Source organism: Notamacropus eugenii, chromosome 4, assembly GCF_028372415.1.
Source record: "Notamacropus eugenii isolate mMacEug1 chromosome 4, mMacEug1.pri_v2, whole genome shotgun sequence".
NCBI classification, from domain to species: Eukaryota; Metazoa; Chordata; class Mammalia; order Diprotodontia; family Macropodidae; genus Notamacropus; species Notamacropus eugenii.
In genome coordinates, this window is record NC_092875.1 from 6,320,279 (window position 1) to 6,341,708 (window position 21,430).

Below are 21,430 nucleotides of genomic sequence, written 5' to 3' on the forward strand. Positions count from 1 at the left end.
ATCCCCTTCCCTTTCTCTTTCTTGAAGGGCAATTCTGATGTCTATACCTCATTGTATATCTTACTTCCCAGTTGCATGTAAAAAGATTTTTAAACATTTTTTTTAATACTTTGTGTTCCAAATTCTTTCCCTACATACGTCCCCACCCAACCCCATTGAGAAAGCAAGAAGTTCACAGTTTACACATGTGTAGCTCTGCAAAACATCTCCATAATCATCATGTTGTGAAACACTAACTATATTTACCTCCATACTATCCTGCCCTCTAGTTATTCTGTTTTTTCCATTGACCCTGCCCCGTTTCTAAAGTGTTTGCTTCTGACTGCTTCCTGAACGAATCTTCATTCCCTTGTTATTGCCTCTCCCCTCACTTTCCTGTAGGTTGATAGATTTCCATACCCAATTGAATATGTAGGTCATTCCCTCCTTAAGCCAGATCCAATGAGAGTAAAGTTCACTCATTCTCTCTCACCTCATCACTCTTCATCTCCATTGTGAAACCTTTTTTCTTACCCATTTTAGATTTACCTTATTCTATCTCTCCCTTTCTCCTTCTCCTAACATATTCCTCACTCATGACTTCATGTAATATTTTAGATTTCTTCCCTTCATACTGAATTCACCGTGTCCTCTGTCTGTCTATCTACCTACCTACCTACCTACCTATCTCTCTCTCTCTCTCTCTCTCTCTCTCTCTCTCTCTCTCTCTCTCTCTCTCTCTGTACCTATCTACCTATTTCCTCCAACTACCCTAATACTAAGCAACATCTTGTGAGTTCCCAATATCATCTTTCCATGTAAGAATGTAAACAGTTCATCTTTAATAAGTGTCTTATGATTTTGCTTTCCTGTTTTCCTTTTTTATATTTTTCTTGATTCTTGTATTTGAAAATCAAATTTTCTATTCAGCTCTTTCTATTTTTTCCCCTGAAGAATTATATTCAACTTTGCTGGTTAGGTGATTCTTGGTTTTAATCCAAGCTCCTCTCACCCCCAGAATATTATTTTCCAAGCCCTTTGATCCCTTAATGTAGAAGCTGTTAGATCTTATGCTATTCTGATTGTATTTCTACAATACTAGAATTGTTTAATTCTGGCTGCTTGACTTGGGAACTCTGGAATTTGGCTATAATATTCCTAGGAGTTTTCCATTTGGGATCTCTTTCCAGATGTGATTAGATCCTTTCCATTTCTATTCTCTGATTGTGGAATATCAGGGCAGTTTTCCTTGATAATTTCTTGAAAGATAATGTTTTTCTTTCAGTCATGACTTTCTGGTATTCCAAATACTTTTAAATTATCTCTCCTGGATGTATTTTCCAGGTCAGTGTTTTTTCAATGAGATATTTCATATTATCTTCTATTTTCTCATTCTTTTGGTTCTGTTTTAGAATTTTTTGATTTCTTGTAAAGTCATTAGCTTCCATTTCCTCCATTCTAATGATGAAGGAATTATCTTCTTCAGTGAGCTTTTGACCTTTTCCATTTGGCAGTTCTGCTCTTTAGGACATTCTTCTCTTCATTGACTTTGTGGACTTATTTTGACATCTGTGTTAGTCTGTTTTTCAAGATGCTATTTTCTTCATTATTTTGGGGGCATATCCTTTAGCAAGCAGTTGGCTCATTTTTCACAATTTTATTGCATTACTCTCGTTTTCCTTCCCAATTTTTTCCTCTACTTCTCTTACCTGATTTTCAAAATTCTTTTTGTGCTCTTCCATGGCCTGAGATAAATTCACATACCTCTTGGAGACTTTTGATGTAGGAGATTTGACACTGCTGTCCTGTTCTGGTTGTATGTCTTGATCTTCCTTGTCACCAAAGTAACATTCTATAGCCTGAGTTCCTTTGTTATGTTTACTCATCTTCCAAGCCAAAACTAGACTTCTAACTCTTTGTCAAGGTGGAGTTCTGCTTGGAGTTGGTGTAGGGTAGGGGTGGAGTACTGTTCCAGTCTCCAAGGATTTTATATCAGCTGCTGGGTCCCTCACCATCTGTGGGCCCAGAGTTCTAGAAGCAGCCCCAGACTCTGCCACTGTCACTGCTGCTACCACTGCTGGCCACCACCACCACCACCACCACCACTGCCCTAGGGCTTGGACCAGACAACAGACCATGCACTCCTCCTTCACCCAGGTTCTACAGTATATTCCAACTGATTTTCCTGGTAATTCTAGGTTGAGAAGTCCAGAAATTTGCACACCTGGCAATAATTCAGTCTCCCGAGGTCTGCTCTGGCTGTCTGTGCCAGTGTGGAACATGCCACATTTCACTTCACTCTGCACGGTGTGAAAGACCCTTCATGTCAACTTTCCCGGATGTCTTGGACTAGGGATCTGTTTCATCCTGCCATTTTGTGTGTTCTATACCTCTAGAGTTTGTGTAGAATCATTTTTTTCCAGGTATAGGAGGGCTTTTGGGAAAGCTCAGGAAAGTTCATGTTTTTACTTCTTGGCTCTGCTCCCCATTTTATTATTGCCTGATGTCTCCTAAAGTCATTAGCTTACAGTTGTCAATTTTAATTTGTATAGGGAATTATTTTCTTTGGCTTTTTTTCTAACTTTTTTTCACATTTAGACAATCCTGTTTTTTTTAATCTGTTATTTTATTGCATACTTTAATGCCTCTTGTACCTAGATATTACCTTTTTCATGTAATTTTCTTTCTTTGCTCCCATCTCTTTGCTTATTATGTCTTTTATCATCTTTTTTTGATTTTGAAAATAAATTTTAAGTCTTCAGGGAATTCATGTTGAACTTTTATCTTGTCCACAAGCAATTTTTCTTTGAAACCTTGTTTGTAGCTGTTTTGGCTTCATTATCTTTTTCTGAGATTAAGCCTTGTTTTTCCATATAACCATAGTAGATTCTTATGGTCAGATCCTTATTTGTTTTTCTTGTTTGCTAATTATTCCAGTCTTTCGATTGATTTCTATTGAAATGTTACATCTTGCCTTTGTTCCCTGTGTGTGTGTGAGGTATGAATGCTATCTCAACCTTCAGACTTTTCCCATTGCTACTTTCAGAGGTAGTTCTAGGCATTTGAAAGTTTTTGGTGGTTCCAAGACAGTGTTACTAGGCAAAAAATGTAATCACTGGGCCTCTGATCACTTCCTGAAGCAAGAGATCCTACGCTTCAGGTCTCCTACTCCCTCTGTATCACAAGCAGTTCTACTTTTCAGGGACCCTACTCCATCAGGACGAAAAGCATTCACTTTCCTCTAGCTTTGATATGTGACGCAGAAGCAGGTGTTAAGTAATGGAACTGGCAACCTGTGTCTGGTTCCATCTCCAGTGCTAGCACAGAGGTTCCATGTAATCTCCTTCAGACCAGTTTTTCTATTCCTTTACATTCTCTGGCTTGAGGGCTCTATACCTGGTGCTACTGCTGTTGGCACCGATGTATGACTCCATTAATGTTGCATCCATGTAAGCTCCAGGTCAGCTTTAACCCTATACCATAGACCTCTATTTCAGACTTTTTAGGTTGAGTTGGGCTGAAAGAATGTCTCACTCTATTTTTTCTCTGTCATTCTGAAATTTAATTTGATGTATTATTTTAAAATTGTTTGAAGAGAATCAATTTCATTATTTTCTTGAAGCTTCCAATTTTCATTTCACTTCTCTTACAAACTTGCAAGTCTCCTTACATTATATTCAATAAACTAGGTATGTTTTCCATATCAGGAAACAAAGGGACTGAAATCTGAGACCAATTTATTTAATAGTTTTTTGTAATAATTGCAATAATATACGCTAGTTATAAGGAAGCGTTCAATTCCACCTCTGCAACAGCCACCTTCTTGGAAAAACACTTCCTTTTGGAAAAATTCATGCTCTGTGACCTTCTTTACTAGTGAGTGATTGCTGTCCCTAGACCATTTCTTCAGGGACTCACAGAATGCTTATTTTTCTTATATGACTCTCTCCAAGATCCCAATAGGATTAGGGAGTGGGGAAGGAATGTAATAAGCATTTATTAAGCATCTCTTAAATACCAGGCAATGTGCTAAGCACTTTAGAATTTGTAACACTGACAGCTCTGTAGGGCTGCCTGTTTTATGTTGGATGCCATAAGGGTGCGTGAACTCTCATGTCTTCTTTATCTTTGAATACCTTCCTTTCCCCTTCCACTATCTCTGTGCCCCATTCCCCATCAATAGTCTTCCCTCCTTCCTTGTCTTCCCTAGTGGACAAGGGGGTCCCTAATTATGAGTCAATACTTCTCTATGCTGAGGACTTGGTGTATAGTCAGTTCCTTTCCATTTGACTCTGACCTCCTTGATAGTACAGACTGCTTTTCCCCCCTTTCTTTGAATCAACAATGGTTAGCAAAGAACTTGAAAAATAGGAGGCATTTATTAATTCTTATTTGGTAACTGACTGAGGATTAGATAGAAAAGGCCAGGGCTGAGCCATAAACAAAAAAAAAAAAACGAGGGTTAGGAAAAAGGTACAAAAAAGAACCATGGAAATCTGAAAGGGACAAGAGAGGAGAGAGAGAACAGTATCCCTCCTGATTAAGTGGGAAAAGCATTAATACACAAAAAGGAGTATATGGTATTGGCAACCCTTAAAACCATCTATAATCCTTTAAGAGCACACCTTACTTGGTAACATGTGACCATTAAAGTGAATTTCAGGTTTATTGCCTGTACAGTCAATCCTACACTTCTTAGCTAGATGTGTTAATATTTAGTGCACATACACATATCTCCTCTGAATAAGGATTCATGAGAAAGCATTAAAAACATCACAATCACAGTATTTGTGTATGTTGCATGTCTTTTAAAAATAATATTTTACTTTTTCTCCAAATTTTGTAAAAAAAATTTTTAGCATTCATTTATTTAAATTGTTGAGTTCCCAATTCACTCTCTTCCCTTCTTCCTCCCTGACAAGTTAAGCAATATGATATAGGTTATAGGTGTTCAATTATGCTGAACATGTTTCCATATTAGTCATCTTGTGTATTAGTCATCTTCTCATTCCTTCAATTTCTTTTTCTTGTCTTATTGTTCAATCAAACATTCTATAAAAATATTGAAGAATAGTGGTGACAATGGCTATTTTTTGCTTTACTTTTATCTAATTTGGAAAACTTCTAGCTTATCCACAGTGAATATAAGGCTTCAGGGGAGTAAAATGGTGCAAAAGGAATCATAGAAATATGGAACAGATGGAAGAGAAGGAGATAAGAGCACCCCTCCTCCAGACTGGATTCAATGAGCATTAAACAACAAACACTTGAGGCTTCACATTTAGTCATTTTCACCTTATTGTCCTCCTTTGAAATGGGTTTTGATCTGCCCTGTCACCACAGTAACTACCTATGGTCAGCTTCTCTGTTTATGCTTATTTTTTCTAGTATATTCCTGGAGTTAATTTTGTGTTAAAGCTGTATTCTCTTCCTGGTATGGAAGGGGCACTGGCACAAGCACCAGGAATTTTTGGGCTTCTGTTTTCACAGCTTATTCTGTTGACCCATAAATTTTTGGTTCTTCTAAGGTTGTATGTTTTAGGCCTATGCTCGTGTGTGTGTGACACCATTCTTTTTCTTCTGGACCTGCAATCAGTATCCCTACTCTCTTGTGGCTGCATGTTCTAGTGTGATAATGCTCCTTCTCGCCCTGCAATTGTGACTCAGGTCTCTGACTCAGATCCCTGTTTGGGCAAAGCAAGAGTCCTGCACCTAGTACCAGCAAATTGTACCCTGTGATCTTTTTTCTTTCTGATCAGGTGTCCAACCCCTTTACCATCCGTGGGTTGAGAGTGCCAGAACTCAATGATACTGATTCATTTGCCCACAAGGACTTCATTGGCTTTGGAGCACTAAAATTTGTTGCTGTCTTTTGTCTGGCATAGGGTCTTCATTTCCAACTTTCAGGGAGAGAGACTGATTGACCTTAGACCATCTAGATTGGACTGAAACAAAATTTTTTGTCGTCTTCCTAAGTTGTCCTGGCCTACATAGTTTCATCAAAAATAGATCAAGCCAGAAATAGACTTCTTTAATTTTTGGACAATATTGCTACAATTCTAAATGAAAGACATCATGTAATGCATATTACTGTAGTGTATATTACATAATAAATACCAAATTCATGTTTTGGGGCCAATGAACTTATCCCTTTGTGTTTTAATTAAGATAGAGTATATCTGTCTGTCTGTCTATCTATCTATCTATCTATCTATCTGTCTATCTATCTATCTATCTATCTATCTATCTATCTATCTATCTATCTATCTATCTATCTATCTATCTAAAATTGTCATGCTGTAGTCTATGCTTTTGCCTCAAAGATAATCCACATAAATTTTGAATGTAATCAAGAATAAATTTTATGCATTTTTTTATTGATTAGTTTTAAGGATATATTGTATGTTATTTTTCCTTTCAAATAAAAATATAGTTTTTTACAGAAGGAACTAATATTCAAATCAATGGAACACAAAAGTGAAAAGTGTGAAAAGTGTGAAAATAATAATATGTAAGGAGGATTCGCAGAGGTTAGTGTGAGTGGTATTAATTGCCAGTAACAAACATTTGATAATCTTCATATCAGAATAAATAGAAAAAATATTCTACTTATTTTCAAAAGAGGACATGCTATGGAAAAAAACCCCTCAAGTTTATCAAAAATACTTATTAAGCTGTATGATCTTATTCTTAAGGCAACAATTAGGTGATGTATTACATAAAAAATAGAAATACACATGTAGTCTTTAGAGTAATAATGGTTGGCTAATTAACTGGTTGAATTTAGTATGTAGTTTTTAATGGTGCAAAATCAATGTCACAGTAAGTAAACAATGGAACACCTGAGGAATCTCTTCTTGACTCTCTGCCATTTAACATTGTCATTCATGCCTCTGATGAAGGAAGAGATGGTATTCTCCTCAAGTATGCAAATGAGATAAAGATTGGAGTTTACCACTAACACATAGGATGACAAATGGAATTGACAGTCTACAGTATTGTTTTGATCTTTATTTTTTTTTAACATGAAATTTGTTTTCAGTTTTCAACATTCACTTCCACAAGAATTTGAATTCAAAATTTTCTCCCCAGTTCTCCCCACCCCCCACCCCAGGACAGCATGCACCCCATCCATCCTTTCCTCCAGTCTGCCCTCCTTTCTATTACTCCCTCCTTCTTCCATACCCCTCCCCTCTATTTTCCTGTATGGCAAAATAGATTTATATACCTCATTGCCTGTCCATCTTATTTCCCAGTTGCATGCAAAACAATTTTTAATATTCATTATTAAAGCTTTTAGTTCCATATTATCTCCCTTCCCTCCCTACCCACTCTCACTGAGGAAAGAAGCAATTCAGTATAGGCCAAATGTGTAGTCAAGCAAGATACTTTCATAGTAGTTATGTTGTGAAAGACGAACTACATTCCCTCTGTCTTATCCTGCCCTCTGTTTATTCTATTGTCTCCCTTGACCTGTCCTCCAACAATAATGTTTGCTTCTGATTATCCCTTTCCCCAATTTCCTGTCCTTTCTATTGTCTTCTCTCTCCTATCCCCCTTTCACTTGCCTTCCTGAAGGGTAAAATAGACTTCCAAATCCAGTTGAGTGTGCTATTACCTCATTAAGCCAAATCCCATGGGAGTAAGTCTGACTTATTCCCTTTCGTCTCCTCCCTCTTCCTCTCCTTTGTGAGGGGAAAGTCCTCTACTTAATTGAAATTTCATTTTACCCTGAAGTATTATAGACAGTTTTATTGAGTAGGTGATTCTTGGTTTTAATCTTATCTCCTTTGACCTCTGGATTATCATATTCCAAGCCTTTCAGTCCCTTAGTGTAGAAGCTGCTAAGTCCTGTCTTATCCTGATTGTATTTCCACAATACTTGTGTTGTTTCTTTCAGAGTACTTGTAATATTTTCTCTTTGACCTGGAAACTCTGGAATTTGGCTATGGTATTCCTAGGAGTTTTCCCTTTGGGATCTCTTTCAGGAGACGATTGGTGAATTCTTTCCATTTGAATTTTACCCTCTGGTTCTAGAATATCAGGGCAGTTTTCCTTGATAATTTCTTGGAAGATGATGTCTAGGCTCTTTTATTTGATCATGGTTTTCAGATAGACCAATAATTTTTAAATTATCTCTCCTGGATCTGTTTTCCAGGTCAATTGTTTTTCCAATAAAATATTTCACATTGTCTTCTATTTTTTCATTCATTTGGTTTTGTCTTACAATTTCTTGTTTCCTCATAAAGTCATTAGCTTCCACATACTACATTATAATTTAAAAAAAAAATTTCTCCACTGAGATTTTGGACCTCCATTTTCATTTGGCCAATGCTGCTTGTTAATGCATTCTTCTTCTCATTAGTTTTTTGAACCTCATTTGTCCTTTGTGTTAGACTATTTTTTGTTATTTTCTTCAGCATCTTTTTTTGCATCTCCTTTACTAAATTGTTGACTCGTTTTTCATGATTTTCTTACATCATTCTTATTTCTCTTCTCAACGTTTCCTCCACCTCTCTTACTTGACTTGCAAAGTCCTTTTATAGCTCTTCCATTGACTGAGACCATTCCATATTTTTTGGAGGTTTTGGATGTAGGAGCTTTAGCCTTTCTATCTTCCTCCAGTTGTATGCTTTCTTCTTCTTCTAGCTGTATGCTGTGCTCTTCCTCATTTGAAAGGATGGAAGGAAATACCTCTTCACCAACAAAATAACCTTCTATAATGTTATTTTTTATCCTTTTAGGGCATTTTCCCAGTCAATTCCTTGACTTTTGAGTACTTTGTCAAGTGGATAGTATACTATCCCAGGTTTCAAAGGTTTTGTGCAGCTGTTCTCTGAGATATCTCTAGAGATGTGGAAATTCTTAGTTCCTTCAAAGTAGCATGATCAAGGGAGAGGCATTTACTCCTCTCCTGGCCTTCACTCTGGTCTATGAGCAACCACAAGCACTTTTTTCTGCCTTGGATCTGTGTGTAGGATTCCCTCTCCACAGCCATCAGCAACTCTGCCACACTCGCTCTCCTCCTCACCCCACAACCACCACTCAGGACTGAGACCCAAATCAGCCACTTGATTTCCTCAGGGTCTGTAGACTGAGATTTCCAGAAGCACCTGCTGATATATCAGTGGATGCAGCCACCGTTGGACTAGGACTGGGGCCATGCCTCGCTCCCCTCGCACCCAGGTAAAAGAACTTTCTCACTGAGCTTTGAAGTTGTCTTTGGTGTTTATGTGCTGAGAAACTTGAAAGCTGCAGCAGCTTCCTATCATTCCATGCCCTGAAGCCTGCTGCAGTCCTGTCTGTGCCCAAGTGGCCCGTGCTGGGCTCCACTCTGAACCTGGTGTGATAGACCTTTCCTTTTGACCTTCCAGGCTGTCTTGGGCTGGAAATTTGTGTCACCCTGTCGTTTTCTGACTTTTGATGCTCTAGAATTTGTTTAGAGTCATTTTACAGATATTTTAAGGGCTTTGGGAGGAGAACTCGAGCAGGTCTTGTGCTTCTACTCTGTCATCTTCTGTTCTTACCTTTAAAAAGAAACATAAAAACTTATATTTTGATTTTTAAAAAAAATACAAAGGTCAACTATTTCATCACTGAATGGCGGCAGGCAGATTAAGGTAGCAGTTTTTCTGAATAAAAATGAGATTTTTTATGAATTACAAACACTATAACACAATCATCCAGGATAATTATACTGTTCTTCAGGAATATTTTCCTAATCCTCTTTCCTGAATCCTCCACCTTTAAGCAGAAATAAAAAATTATGGATTTTCATAGGTAATACATATCCATATCCAGCCTAAAACAGATCCTACATGTATTTCTCAGATACTATTAATTCTTGGATTCATCTCTCCTCTGCTTTCTTGTTTTCCACTCTACCTTAGAATACAGTAGTCAAATCTATATGACTATTCATGTAAAGTATATCATAATAAATTACTCCAGGTCTCTACTCACCATCTCATTGTCTTCATAGACAGAATCATTCATTTCAGGGCAATATTCCATTATATATTTTCTCTTCTCCAATGTAAATGTAAACTTTTAGAAGAAAGGAATGTGTTGGTTTTTGCATTGAGATCTTCACACTTAGGAAAATTCCTGAAACATAGGGTAAGCACTTGATGAATACTGACAGTTGGAATGCCTTTATCAACTATGTGTAGTGTTTTATATTCCACTAAGTTCTTTCCCTATTCTTGTTTTTTAGTCCTGTTTTTTAAATTAATTAAATTTTATTTTAAAACATTCTATTCTGCAAACTTTTGAGTTCCAAATTTTCTTCTTCTCCTTCCCCTTTTCCCTTCCCCCCTCCAAGACAGCATGCAATCTGATATAGTTTCTGCATATGTATTCACATGAAACACAATGTGGCTGTAACTGTGAACAATGTTCTCCAGGTTCCACTACCCTCACTTGGATCAACAAAGACTCTAGTAAACACAGGAGGGCCTGCTGTACAGTTTCTTAGATCTGCATTTCTAAAAGGAAAACAACTTCTGAGGGGTCAGCAATCACTTTAATCAAGCACACTTATCATTCCCTTAGCTTGGGGAAAAAGTCAGCACCTTGAACTTCAGAGAAAATACAAACAGAGAAAGGAAGATCAATAGACAGGTCTTCCAGCTGTCTCACCATTAGCAATACCTATATCACAAATCAACAGACAGATTTAACTGTCTGTCTATACACACATAATTACCAGAGAGAAAAGCACCAATATCTGTGTTTTCAAAGCCAGGGGACTCCTTAGCTGTCCAGAGTCTTGTCTGGCCAAGTAAACACTTCCAACGAGTAAGGCCCCCCCAAAAACCCTGAATTCAGAGTATTTACATACTTTTCCCAGCTGGAGCACAGGATCCTCTGACCCAGTGTCTCCAAAGAAATTAACAAAAGGTACTTGAGGCCTATTTATGGGTGGAGAAGATCTAATTAACTTGACATCACTCAGCACAAGTTCATATAAATCTTTCCAGCTTTTTCTGAAGTCTGTCCACTCATGATTTTTTATGGAACAATAGTAATCCATAACATTCACATACCACAACTTGTTCAGCCACTCTCCAGGTGATGGACATTCCCTCAGTTTACATTTCTTGGTCACCACAAAGAAACCTGCTATAAGTACTTTTGTACATGTGGGTCCTTTTCCCATTTTTATGATATTATTGGTATATAGACCTAGAACAACATTGATCATTCTCTTGTTTTGTCATGTTAGCCAATCTCATATTTGTGATGTGTTATCTCAGAGTTATTTAAATTTGCATTTCTCTAATCAATAGTGTAAACCATTGTCTATCTGAGTGCTCAGAGAGAGGGAGAAATAGACTTTCAGAGATAAAAATATCATGTATAAAAAACTGTGTACTGAAATCTACATAATTTTTTTTTGCTGTCAACAAACATGTCCTGCAGAGAATTTGCATGCTGCTTGAATGCTATCACCATTTCTGTTCACTTGTTTTCAGTCATGTCTGACTCTTCATGATTCTACTTGGGGTTTTCTTGCCAAAGATAATGTAATAATCTGTCATTTCCTTCTCAAACTCAGTTTACAGATAAAGAAACCTAAGCAAACAGGGTAAAGTTGGCTTATGAAGGGTCATATAGCTAGGAGGTTGCTGATCCCATATTTGAACTTGGAACTATGAATTTTCCCCACTCCAAGTCCTGTATTGTATCCATTGTGCCACATAGCTGCTCCTCACTCACTATTACCATGACTCAGACTGTTTTTTTGTTTTTTCTCGTGCAGATGAGCTATGGTCCATTTGATACCATTCTTAGTGACAAGGTCCAGTTTCCTTCCCTCTATCAGATGGCCCCCAAAGACTCTTCTCTTCACCAAGGTGTTGTCCGCTTAATGGTATATTTTAAATGGAACTGGATAGGACTTATTGTTTCAGATGATATGAGAAGTGAGGAATTCCTCTGGAAAATAAGAAGGGAAATGGAAAAGAATGGTGTATGCACGTCCTTCACAGAGAAGGTCCCTGTTAGTGAGAGAAGACACATGGAATCCCATGAGAATTTCATGCCTAGAATCCTAACATCATCAACCAAGGTGATTGTCATCCATGGTGACACGGATTCACTAATGATTCTAAGATATTCACAAGCGCCTTTGTTCACAATAGAGAAGGTGTGGATTGCCACATCTCACTGGGACATAACCATGAGACAGCTCTTTGTTGAAGGTTATGCATTTCATGGGGCTCTCACGTTTTCATATTTGACAAGTGAAATTCCTGGATTCAAGGCTTTTCTTAAGAGAGTTACACCTTCTAAATACCCAGATGACATTTTACTGAGGGGATTCTGGGTCTCAGCTTTTAGCTGCCCACATCAGCCAGAAAATCTAGAGCATGAGATATGTTCCCCAAATGCTTCCTTGGAGACTTTGCCTCTGTTCTCTTTCGATATGACCATGTCTGGCTTGAGTTACACCATCTACAATACTGTCTATGCTGTGGCTTGGACTTTACATGAAATGGTTATGAAAAAATCACAGAAAATTTCAGTGGGAGATGAAGACAATTTATTATCTCATCCTTGGCAGGTAACAGTGAGTGGGTGGCCACATCTTAGACACAGTGTAGTGAGGATATATTCTGAGAATGTGTCAAACAAGAGAGATAATCAAGCCCCTTCAAACTTTCAAATACTGTGATGTGTTCCTTAAATATTGTACTGTTCATTCCTAATATTTGCCATTCTCTATGTGAAATTCATAATTGTCATTCCTTTTACAGAGTCTTTGAGTTGGGACAGACCTCAGCTATCATTTAATAGTGATGCTTGGAACCACTTTAAAAAAAAACTTGGCAGTCATTGTTCTAAAACACCTAGTGTATGGCAACCTTTTATCTCCAAAAGCATGTCACTCCACTTAGTGTTAGCTACAATTTGTAGAATTCATCACTAGCTTACATAGTTCTAAGTGGGAAATAAAATATCCAGGGCTAATTGACAAGCAAGCCAATGAGCAGCCTGTATAACCTCTCTAGGAGATAGTAATTTCCCTATTAACTCTCATTCTGAATTCTAAAGAAAGCATGTTAGGATATTTCCTCACAAATTTTAGTGGTTACATTTGTCATTAATCAGTTCATTCTGAACCTATACCCAGTTTATAAATGAACTGGTATCATTTATTTTCCTATAAGCTTTTAATGTTGTCTTTCATCAGTCTCTGAAATCACAACATTAAACACACATTAATTCTATTGAGCAGGTAAATTATTAAGAATGTAACATATTATAGAAGGAAATATTTTGATAACATATCTGTGATGTTAAATATTCTGGATAAAACCACCTCTAGCTATGAATAGCAGCTGGTGATTGTTTCACAATTATGAAAACAATTACCCCCATCAGCCAACTTTCTCCAGATATCAAAATCTGTCAAAAATTCTCCTCAGGGTATCTTCACAGTGTGATGTAAACTCAACTCACTCAAAATATTCTATTGATATTCTCACGACAGTCTCTCAGAAATGTTATCTTAGTTTTTTCATGCCTTTCACAGTCTCTCTCACCTTCACAATTCATTTTTTTCCATATGGTAGATAAACTGATTCTATGAATCTATTTCCTTTTAGCATATGTTAACAGTAGCCTCAGTCTCTGTGGGAAAGGCTATAAAACTAGTGCTCTATTCTTATAGAAACAAAACCAGATTCTTTTTTTTTTTTAACTGTTCATATTACTCTTGAAAGTATTGATGCAGTCATGGGTGGACATGACAACTCAGAGGTGATGCCAATATTGTTGATCAAAGAAGCTTTAACCTACTCTGTTTTCTCTCACCTGGGCTGCATGGCATTAAATGGTCTGATGTCCCTCTGCTCTTATGGTCTCACCACATTTTTGACAGAATTAGCTCAGACAACCAATTAGTTTTAGCACTATCACAGCTAAAAAAAGTCTGAAATTCAATATCCAGCAGCCTTCCAAAAAGCCGGAAATATATCTAAAGTCTTACACTTGCTCTATCTTCCAAAATAAAGGAAGAGAAAGGCATGGAGACTATCAGTCAATCAGTTGATAAGGATTTTTAAGCAATCACTATGTACACATAGAGTCAGATGTGACAATGACTGAACAATAACAAGAAAATATGTGGTGAGCTTCGCTAAATGCAGAGGATACAAAAAGAAGCAAAAGTCCCTACACAAAAAAGCCCACAATCTAGTGGGGGAGAAAAAAGAAAACAAATATGAAGAAATAAGCTATATACATGATAAATGAGGGGAAATAGGAAAGAGCAGAAGTAAGGTCCTGGAATTAAGAGGGATTGGGAAAAGCTTCCTGTAGAAGTTAGTGTTTTAGTTGCAGCTTAAAGAAAGCCAGGGAATCTAGTAGGTGGAGAAGAAGGGAGAGAGCATTCCAGGTATGGGGTCCAGAGAAGATGGAGTTTGTTGTTAGAGGTACAGCAAGAAGGCCAGGATCATTGGATCAAAGAGTATGCGGTGGAGAGAAAAAGTAATAGGAAGATGTGGCAGGTTGGAAGAAGCTTTGGTATTCAAAAATACCAAACAAAGAATTTTCTATCTGATAATCAAGGCAATAAGAAGGCATTGGACTATACTGAGTAGAGGGGATGACATGTTCAGATTGGCACTTCGCAAAATTGCTTGAGTTGCTTAAGGGAGGGGAGGATTAGAATGAAGAGAAATGATGCAGGCAGACACACTATGAGACTACTGTAATAGTCCAGATGGGATCTGATAAGCGCTTACCATAGGGTGATGGTGAAGAAATAGAGTAAAAACTGGTTTCACAATGGAATTGGTTGTGTGTGAGAATCAAGAGAACCAGTGCAATTAACACTGACTCAATTTTGCTCTACTATGTGTAGTGTGCTCCATCTTATTTTTTTTTATTGCATATAATTTATGGGAAAATAAATGCCATAAAATGCAGGTGGATGCAATTAACCAGCATATCTGAATTCTAGGAGAGGAAAAACGTCTAAACCCACTTTCCTGTTCACTACTTGACTGAAACTCATTCTCCCCCTGCCCCCTATTGAACAGGAAAACTCATAATCTTTCTTCTGAGATTACTTAATCTTGTATCCTAGTTTATATTCTGTTAATTGTTTTAATGCAAACAAAATCTGTCTTCCCCTCTATTTAGGGTCCAGTTCTAAGCTGACAAGGTTTAGTCTTGATTTGTTATCAACTGATATGCATTTCTTAATAAGTTAATATGCTTGGAAGTTGAACGTTAAACCTCACTTATCTCAGATTTCATCCTTGTTAATATCAATGTTATTGAAAAGAAGAAGGGACGTTGATTAAATGGTGAAAATCAACAGTTCCTGGAAACATATTGGATATGGGGCAGAGCAAGAGAAAATGAGGATAACTCCTAGGTTGTGAGACAAAGATGTTGGGAGGATGGTGTTGCCATTTAAAATAATAGGAAAGGTAGGAGGTGGGAGAACTTAGGTGAAAGTTAATGAGTTTGTTGCGGATGTTGTTTTAAAAATGTCTACTGGACATGCAGGGTAAAATGTTTACAAGGCAGTTGGTTGATACTACAAACAAATTAGGGGAGCAAGGGATAATGTATTTGCCAGATTTATGGAGAATGGAGGTATTTATGACCAAACAAGTGATAGAGAACATTCTGAAATTCAAAATGGATAATTTTGATTACATTTAATTGAAAAGTTCTTTGTACAAACAAGCCAATGAGACCAAGATTTGGAGGGAAGCAGAAGACTGGCAAAGAATCTTTATAATTAGTGTCTGTGACATAGTCCTCATATCTAAAGTACATAGAGAACTGAGTAAAATTTACAAGAAAACAAGTCATTCCCCAGTTGATAAATGGTGAAAGGATATGTACAGTTTTCAGAGGAAAAAATTAAAACTATCTATAGGCATATGAAAGATGCTCTAAGTCAGTATTGATTAGAGAGATGCAAATCAAATCAACTCTGAGGTACCACATCACACCTATAAGATTGGCTAACAGGACAGAACAGTAAGATGATAAATGTTGAAGATATGGTAGAGTTGGATCACCAATTCATGTTGGTGGAGCTCTGTTGTGATTCAACCATTCTGGAGAACAATTTGGACCTATGCCCAAAAGGGCATAAATATGTTCATACCCTTTGACCCAACAATACCACTTCTAGGACTGTATCCAAAAGAGGTTATAAAAATGGTAAAAGTCGCACACTAATTTATGGGAATTTATGGGAATTTATGGGACAAAAATATTTACAGCAGCTCTTTGTGTGGTGGTCAAAAAACTGGAAATCGAGGGGATGTCCATCAATTGGGGAATGACTGAACAAGTTGTGGTATGTGAATATAAGGAAATACTATTGTGCTAGAAGAAATGACAAACAGGACTTCAGAAAAACCTGGAAAGATTTATATGAACTGATGCTGAATGAAATGAGCAGAACCAGAACATTATACACAGTAAGAGACACAGTGTGTGAAGACTGTGTCTGATAAACTTAGCCCAGAAGGATTCATGATGAAAAATGCCATCCACAGCCAGAAAAAGAACTATCGAGTCAGAATGCAGAATGACATAGGCTATTTTCTTTTTTGTTATGTTTTGGTTTTGTTTTTCTCATGTTTTCTCCCATTCATTTTAATTCTTCTATGCAACATGACTAATGTGAAAATGTGTTTAATAGGAATGTATACGTAGAATCCATATAAGATTAGATGCCACCGTGGGCAGAGAGGGGGAGAAAAATTAAAACTTATGGAAGTGAATGTTGAAACCTGAAAACAAATTAAGTAATTTAAAAAGGCAGATGGGGAGGGTTGGCATAAAATATAAAGAGAGTGGAAACCGGGGCGGGGGCGGGGAGGAGTAATGCAGAAATTGTTTTTAATGCCACAGAGAATATTTTGCATTTTAACATGGAGGAAACAGACAAGTACTAGAGTTTATTGAGCATGGAAGCTACTATGAGTGTGTTTAGACCTGCACTTTAGAATAATTTCTTTGGTGGAGGAATAGAAGATTGACTAGAATAAGGAGAAACTTGTGAGAAATAGACCTACCAGTGTGATACAGGTATTTAAATACTCCAGGTATGAGTCATTAGGTTATGGAAGTATCAGGAGAGGAAGTAGGCATATTTGAGAGATATGGCAAAGGTGATATCTACAGGCCTTGGCAATATACTAGAAAATGGGGGTGAGAGATAGTGAGGACTCAAGGGTAAGCAACACTCTAGGTTCCAGAGGTTCAATTCTAGGTGTCATAGTAGAAAGCTAGATTTTGCCCCACCTCCAAGTAAGACTACAAAACTCCTTTAGATGACAAATTACCCCAGTATCTCTCATATGAGGGAGCCCTTCCCTTAGGCACCACCCAGTGATGAAGATTTCTCTTCCCTTTCAGCTGCACTCCTCCCTGAAGAACACCCAATTTAAGAACAGTGCTGGTGACCAGGTGTTTGTGGATGAAAATAGAAGCCCTGAGGCTCAATATGCCATTATGAACTATTTGCTCTTTTCTAATGACACTGATGGCCTGGTAAAAGTGGGGCAGTTTGTACCTAAAGCTCCACTTGGTCAAGATCTCACAATTTGTGAGGATGCCATACTGTGGGGATTTGGGGATTCAAAGGTCAGAGACCATTTATAGATATAGATATATAGACACACAAACATAAATACATACATTTATATACACAGACATATAATGTTTGTTGGTGTATATATACAAACATACATATAAGAGTATACATGTGTGTATATATGTGTATATACACACATGCACACACATATGAGATTCTTGCCCTGGTTATTCCTTTGCAGAGATGACACTGGGATAGAAACTGGAACTGTGACTCTGCTCTCTACTCAGAATATGAATCAAAATGTTGCTGTTTGTTGAAACTACTCCTCTCCTAGTACTCTATCTAGAGCCTGAGATAAACCCTTACCCAGAATGTCACCCGCAGGCACAAATCCCCTTTCAGTTCAGCCTGCATCTGTTTCCCCAAACTGGATATGAGGGACAATGGTACTAGAAGACCTGTTCTCACAAAGGTGCCTTGGTATGATTTCAGAACCTCCTCTTTCCATGACGTCAGTCTCATGTGGTATTATCTTGGCCATAACCTTTTGCTAGTGTCTATTGATCCCAGTGTCTAATAGGCCATGTCAAACTGGACTGAACAAGTGACTTTTTATTCAATTCCTCCATCAGAATTTGTTCTGATGTATTTCTATATTTGTTTGAGGAGCTAAAATGTACTTCAATGCTTTACTGGTTTCTGGTATTCTACCATCTTGGTTTTGATAGTAATATATAGTTTCTTAATAGATTCAGTGCTATCCTCACTGCCAACTCTTCTATTTGTTCTATTTCTTTTGAATAAGGTATACTCACCTGGAACTTCTCATAGTTACTTTGCTACCTTCCTTTCACCACTCCAAGGTCCCATTTGAACCAGTTCTTTTGCCTCTGAAACCAATGTCTTTTCCTAATTAACAGAGAGCTTTCTCTTTTCTCCTTTCTTCTGTAAACAGACTTCTGAATGAGAAGGCACAGCAACCTCTCAAGAAATTGCTTCCAAAATACAGAGACATTATCAACATAATAGTTATATCAAGATGGAATTTCAAGGGTCTTGGGTCGTTTACCTATTCATTTTACAAATGATATAAGCAACACATCAAAGTTCAAGTCTTTCCCAAGATCCTTTACAAATCCAGTACTCTGTGCATTGTCTTATCTTTTTGTGATTTTTGTGAATGACCAATTCAGTTAATCAGATAGCATTGAGGGTTCCAGAAGTTCTGTTGCCTCATCCTCAAATCCCCCTTGACTTAGATTTCACATGTAAGGTTGTGATAGTGTGGGGATGATGGAGTTTGAAGACAGAAACACTTAAAGAGACACCTTTGCTCTTCTAACCACAGGTATAATTCTTACCTTATTAAATCTGTTCTATATGACACATACTTATGACTCAAAACCATCCAGTGGATATTTTTAAAGAAATTTATTTTTAGTTTTCAACATTGTCTTCCATAAGTTTTAAATTTTCTCTGAATCCTTACCCTCTTCCCTCCGCAACAAGGTTTGCAAACCAAAATAGGCTCTACATATAGAATTTTAAAGGATATTTTCATAGTAATCTAGTTGTGTAGAAGAATGAGAACAAATGGGAGGAATCATGAGAAAGAAAAAAAAGAAAACAGAACCAAAAAAGAAACTAAATAGCATGATTTTGTCTGCATTCAGTCTCAGTATTTCTGTCTCTACATGTGGACGGCATTTTCCAACATGAGTCTTTTGGGGTTGTTTTAGGTGCTTTCACTGCAAAGAAGAGTGAAGTCTATTAAAATTAGTCATTGCATGACATGGCTGTTGGAGTGTACAGTATTCTCCTGGTTCTACTCATTTCACTCAGTATCAGTTCATATTAGTCTTTCCAGGTTTTTCTGAAGTCTGCCTGCTTATTATTTTAAGCACAATAATATTACATTACATTCATATACCATAACTTGTTTAGCCATTCCCCAATTGATGGGCATTTAGGGTTCCATTTCCAGTTCTTGGCCACCAGAAAGTGAGTTGCTAAAAATATTTTTGTACCTGGGTGTCCTTTTCACACTTTCATGATTTCTTTGGGATATAGCCCTAGAAGTGGCATTGGTGGGTCAAAGGGTATGCACACTTTCATTTGGGCATAGTTCCAAACTGCTTTCCCGAATGTTTGGATCAGATTACCTACAAAAAATTAATCTTACAATTTTCCCACATCTCTCCAACATTTATAATTTTCCTGTTTTGTCATGTTAGCCAGTCTGATAGGTGTGATGTGGTACCTCAGAGTTGTTTTGATTTGCATCTCTCTAATCGATAGCGATTTAGAGCATTTTTTTGCATATGACTATAGATAGTTTTAATCCTTCCTCTGAAAATTCCCTGTTCATATCCTTTGACTGTCAATAAAGGAATGTTTAGCATTCTTATAAATTTGGCTCATTTCTCTATGCAGTTTAGAAATGAGGCCTTTATCAGAGACATTGATTGTAAAAATTATTTCCCAGATTTCCACATCTCTCCTAATCTTCTTTGCACTGGCTTAGTTTGTACAAAAACTTTTCAATTTAGTGTAATCAAAAACATCCAGTTTGCATTTCATAATGATCTCCATTACTTGTTTGGTCATAGATTCTTCCATTTACCATAAATCTAACAGGTAAATGATTCCTTGCTCTCCTAATTTGCTTGTAGTATCAGAATTTATATCTAAAGCATATACCCATTTAAACTTTATTTTGATATACAGTTTAAAATGTTGGTGTATGTCCAGTTTCTGCCATACCGTGTTCCAATTTTCCAAGCAGTTTTTGTCAAATACTGAGTTCTTATCCCAGAAGTTGGAGTTATTGGATTTATAAAACAGTAGATCAGTATCATAATTAACTACTATGTCTTGTTTAACTAACCTATTCTACTGGTTCAGCACCCTATTTCTTAGCTAGTACCAAATAATGTAAGGCTGATATGGCTAGGCCACCTTCCCTAGCATTTCTTTTCATTAATTCCTTTGATGCTTTGGGTTTCTTCTTCTTCCAGAAGAATTTTTATATATTTGTCCTAACTCTATAATATAATTTTTGATAGTTTGAGTGGTATGACACTGAATAAGTAAATTAATTTGGAGAGAATTGCGATTTTTATTATATTAGCTCAGCCTACCCATGAGCAACTGACGTTTTGTCAATTATTTAGAGATGGCTTTATTTGTATGAAAAATGTTCTGTAATAATATTCATATGGTTCCTGGATTTGTTTTGGTAGGTAAATTTCCAAATATTTTATAATGTCTATAGTAACTTTAAATGGAATTCCTCTTTCTCTCTGTTGGTATCAAGCTTTGCTAAAATGCTTATGATTTATTTCAGTTTATTTTATATCCTGCAACTTTTATAAAGTTATTACTTATTTCAAGTAATTTTTTACTTTTTTCTCTAGGATTTTCTAAGTAAATCATCATGATATTTGCAAAGAGAGACAGCTTAGTTTCTTCTTTGTCTATTCTGATTCCTTCAATTTCTTTTTCTTCTCTTATTGCTAAACCTAATTTTTCTGATACTATACTGAATAACATTCATGATCATGGATATTCTTGTTTCACCTCCGATCTTATTGGAAATACTTCTAGCTTATCCCCATTACAAAGAATGATTGCTGATGGTTTTAAATAGATGTTACTTATCATTTTGAGAAAGGTCGAATTGATTTCTGTGCTCTGTAGTGTTTTTCACAGAAATGGGTATTGTATTTTTTCAAAAGCTTTTTTTTTTGAGATTCTTTTGAGATAATTATATTGTTTCTGTTAGTTTTATTGTTGATATGAAAAATTATACTGATAGTTTCTCCAATATTAAACCAGTCCTGCATTCCTGGTATAAACCTTAACTGATCA

At 36.8% G+C, this 21,430-nt stretch overlaps 1 protein-coding gene across 1 annotated transcript in view; it reads left to right on the top strand.

The window, feature by feature from the left end:
* Positions 1 to 21,430, top strand: part of LOC140502135 (vomeronasal type-2 receptor 26-like) — a 56,642-nt gene that overhangs the window by 11,900 nt on the left and 23,312 nt on the right. Inside the window, 2 exon segments of the mRNA XM_072606485.1 lie at positions 11,744 to 12,547; positions 17,380 to 17,607. Coding sequence (XP_072462586.1) covers positions 11,744 to 12,547; positions 17,380 to 17,607 — 1,032 coding nt within the window.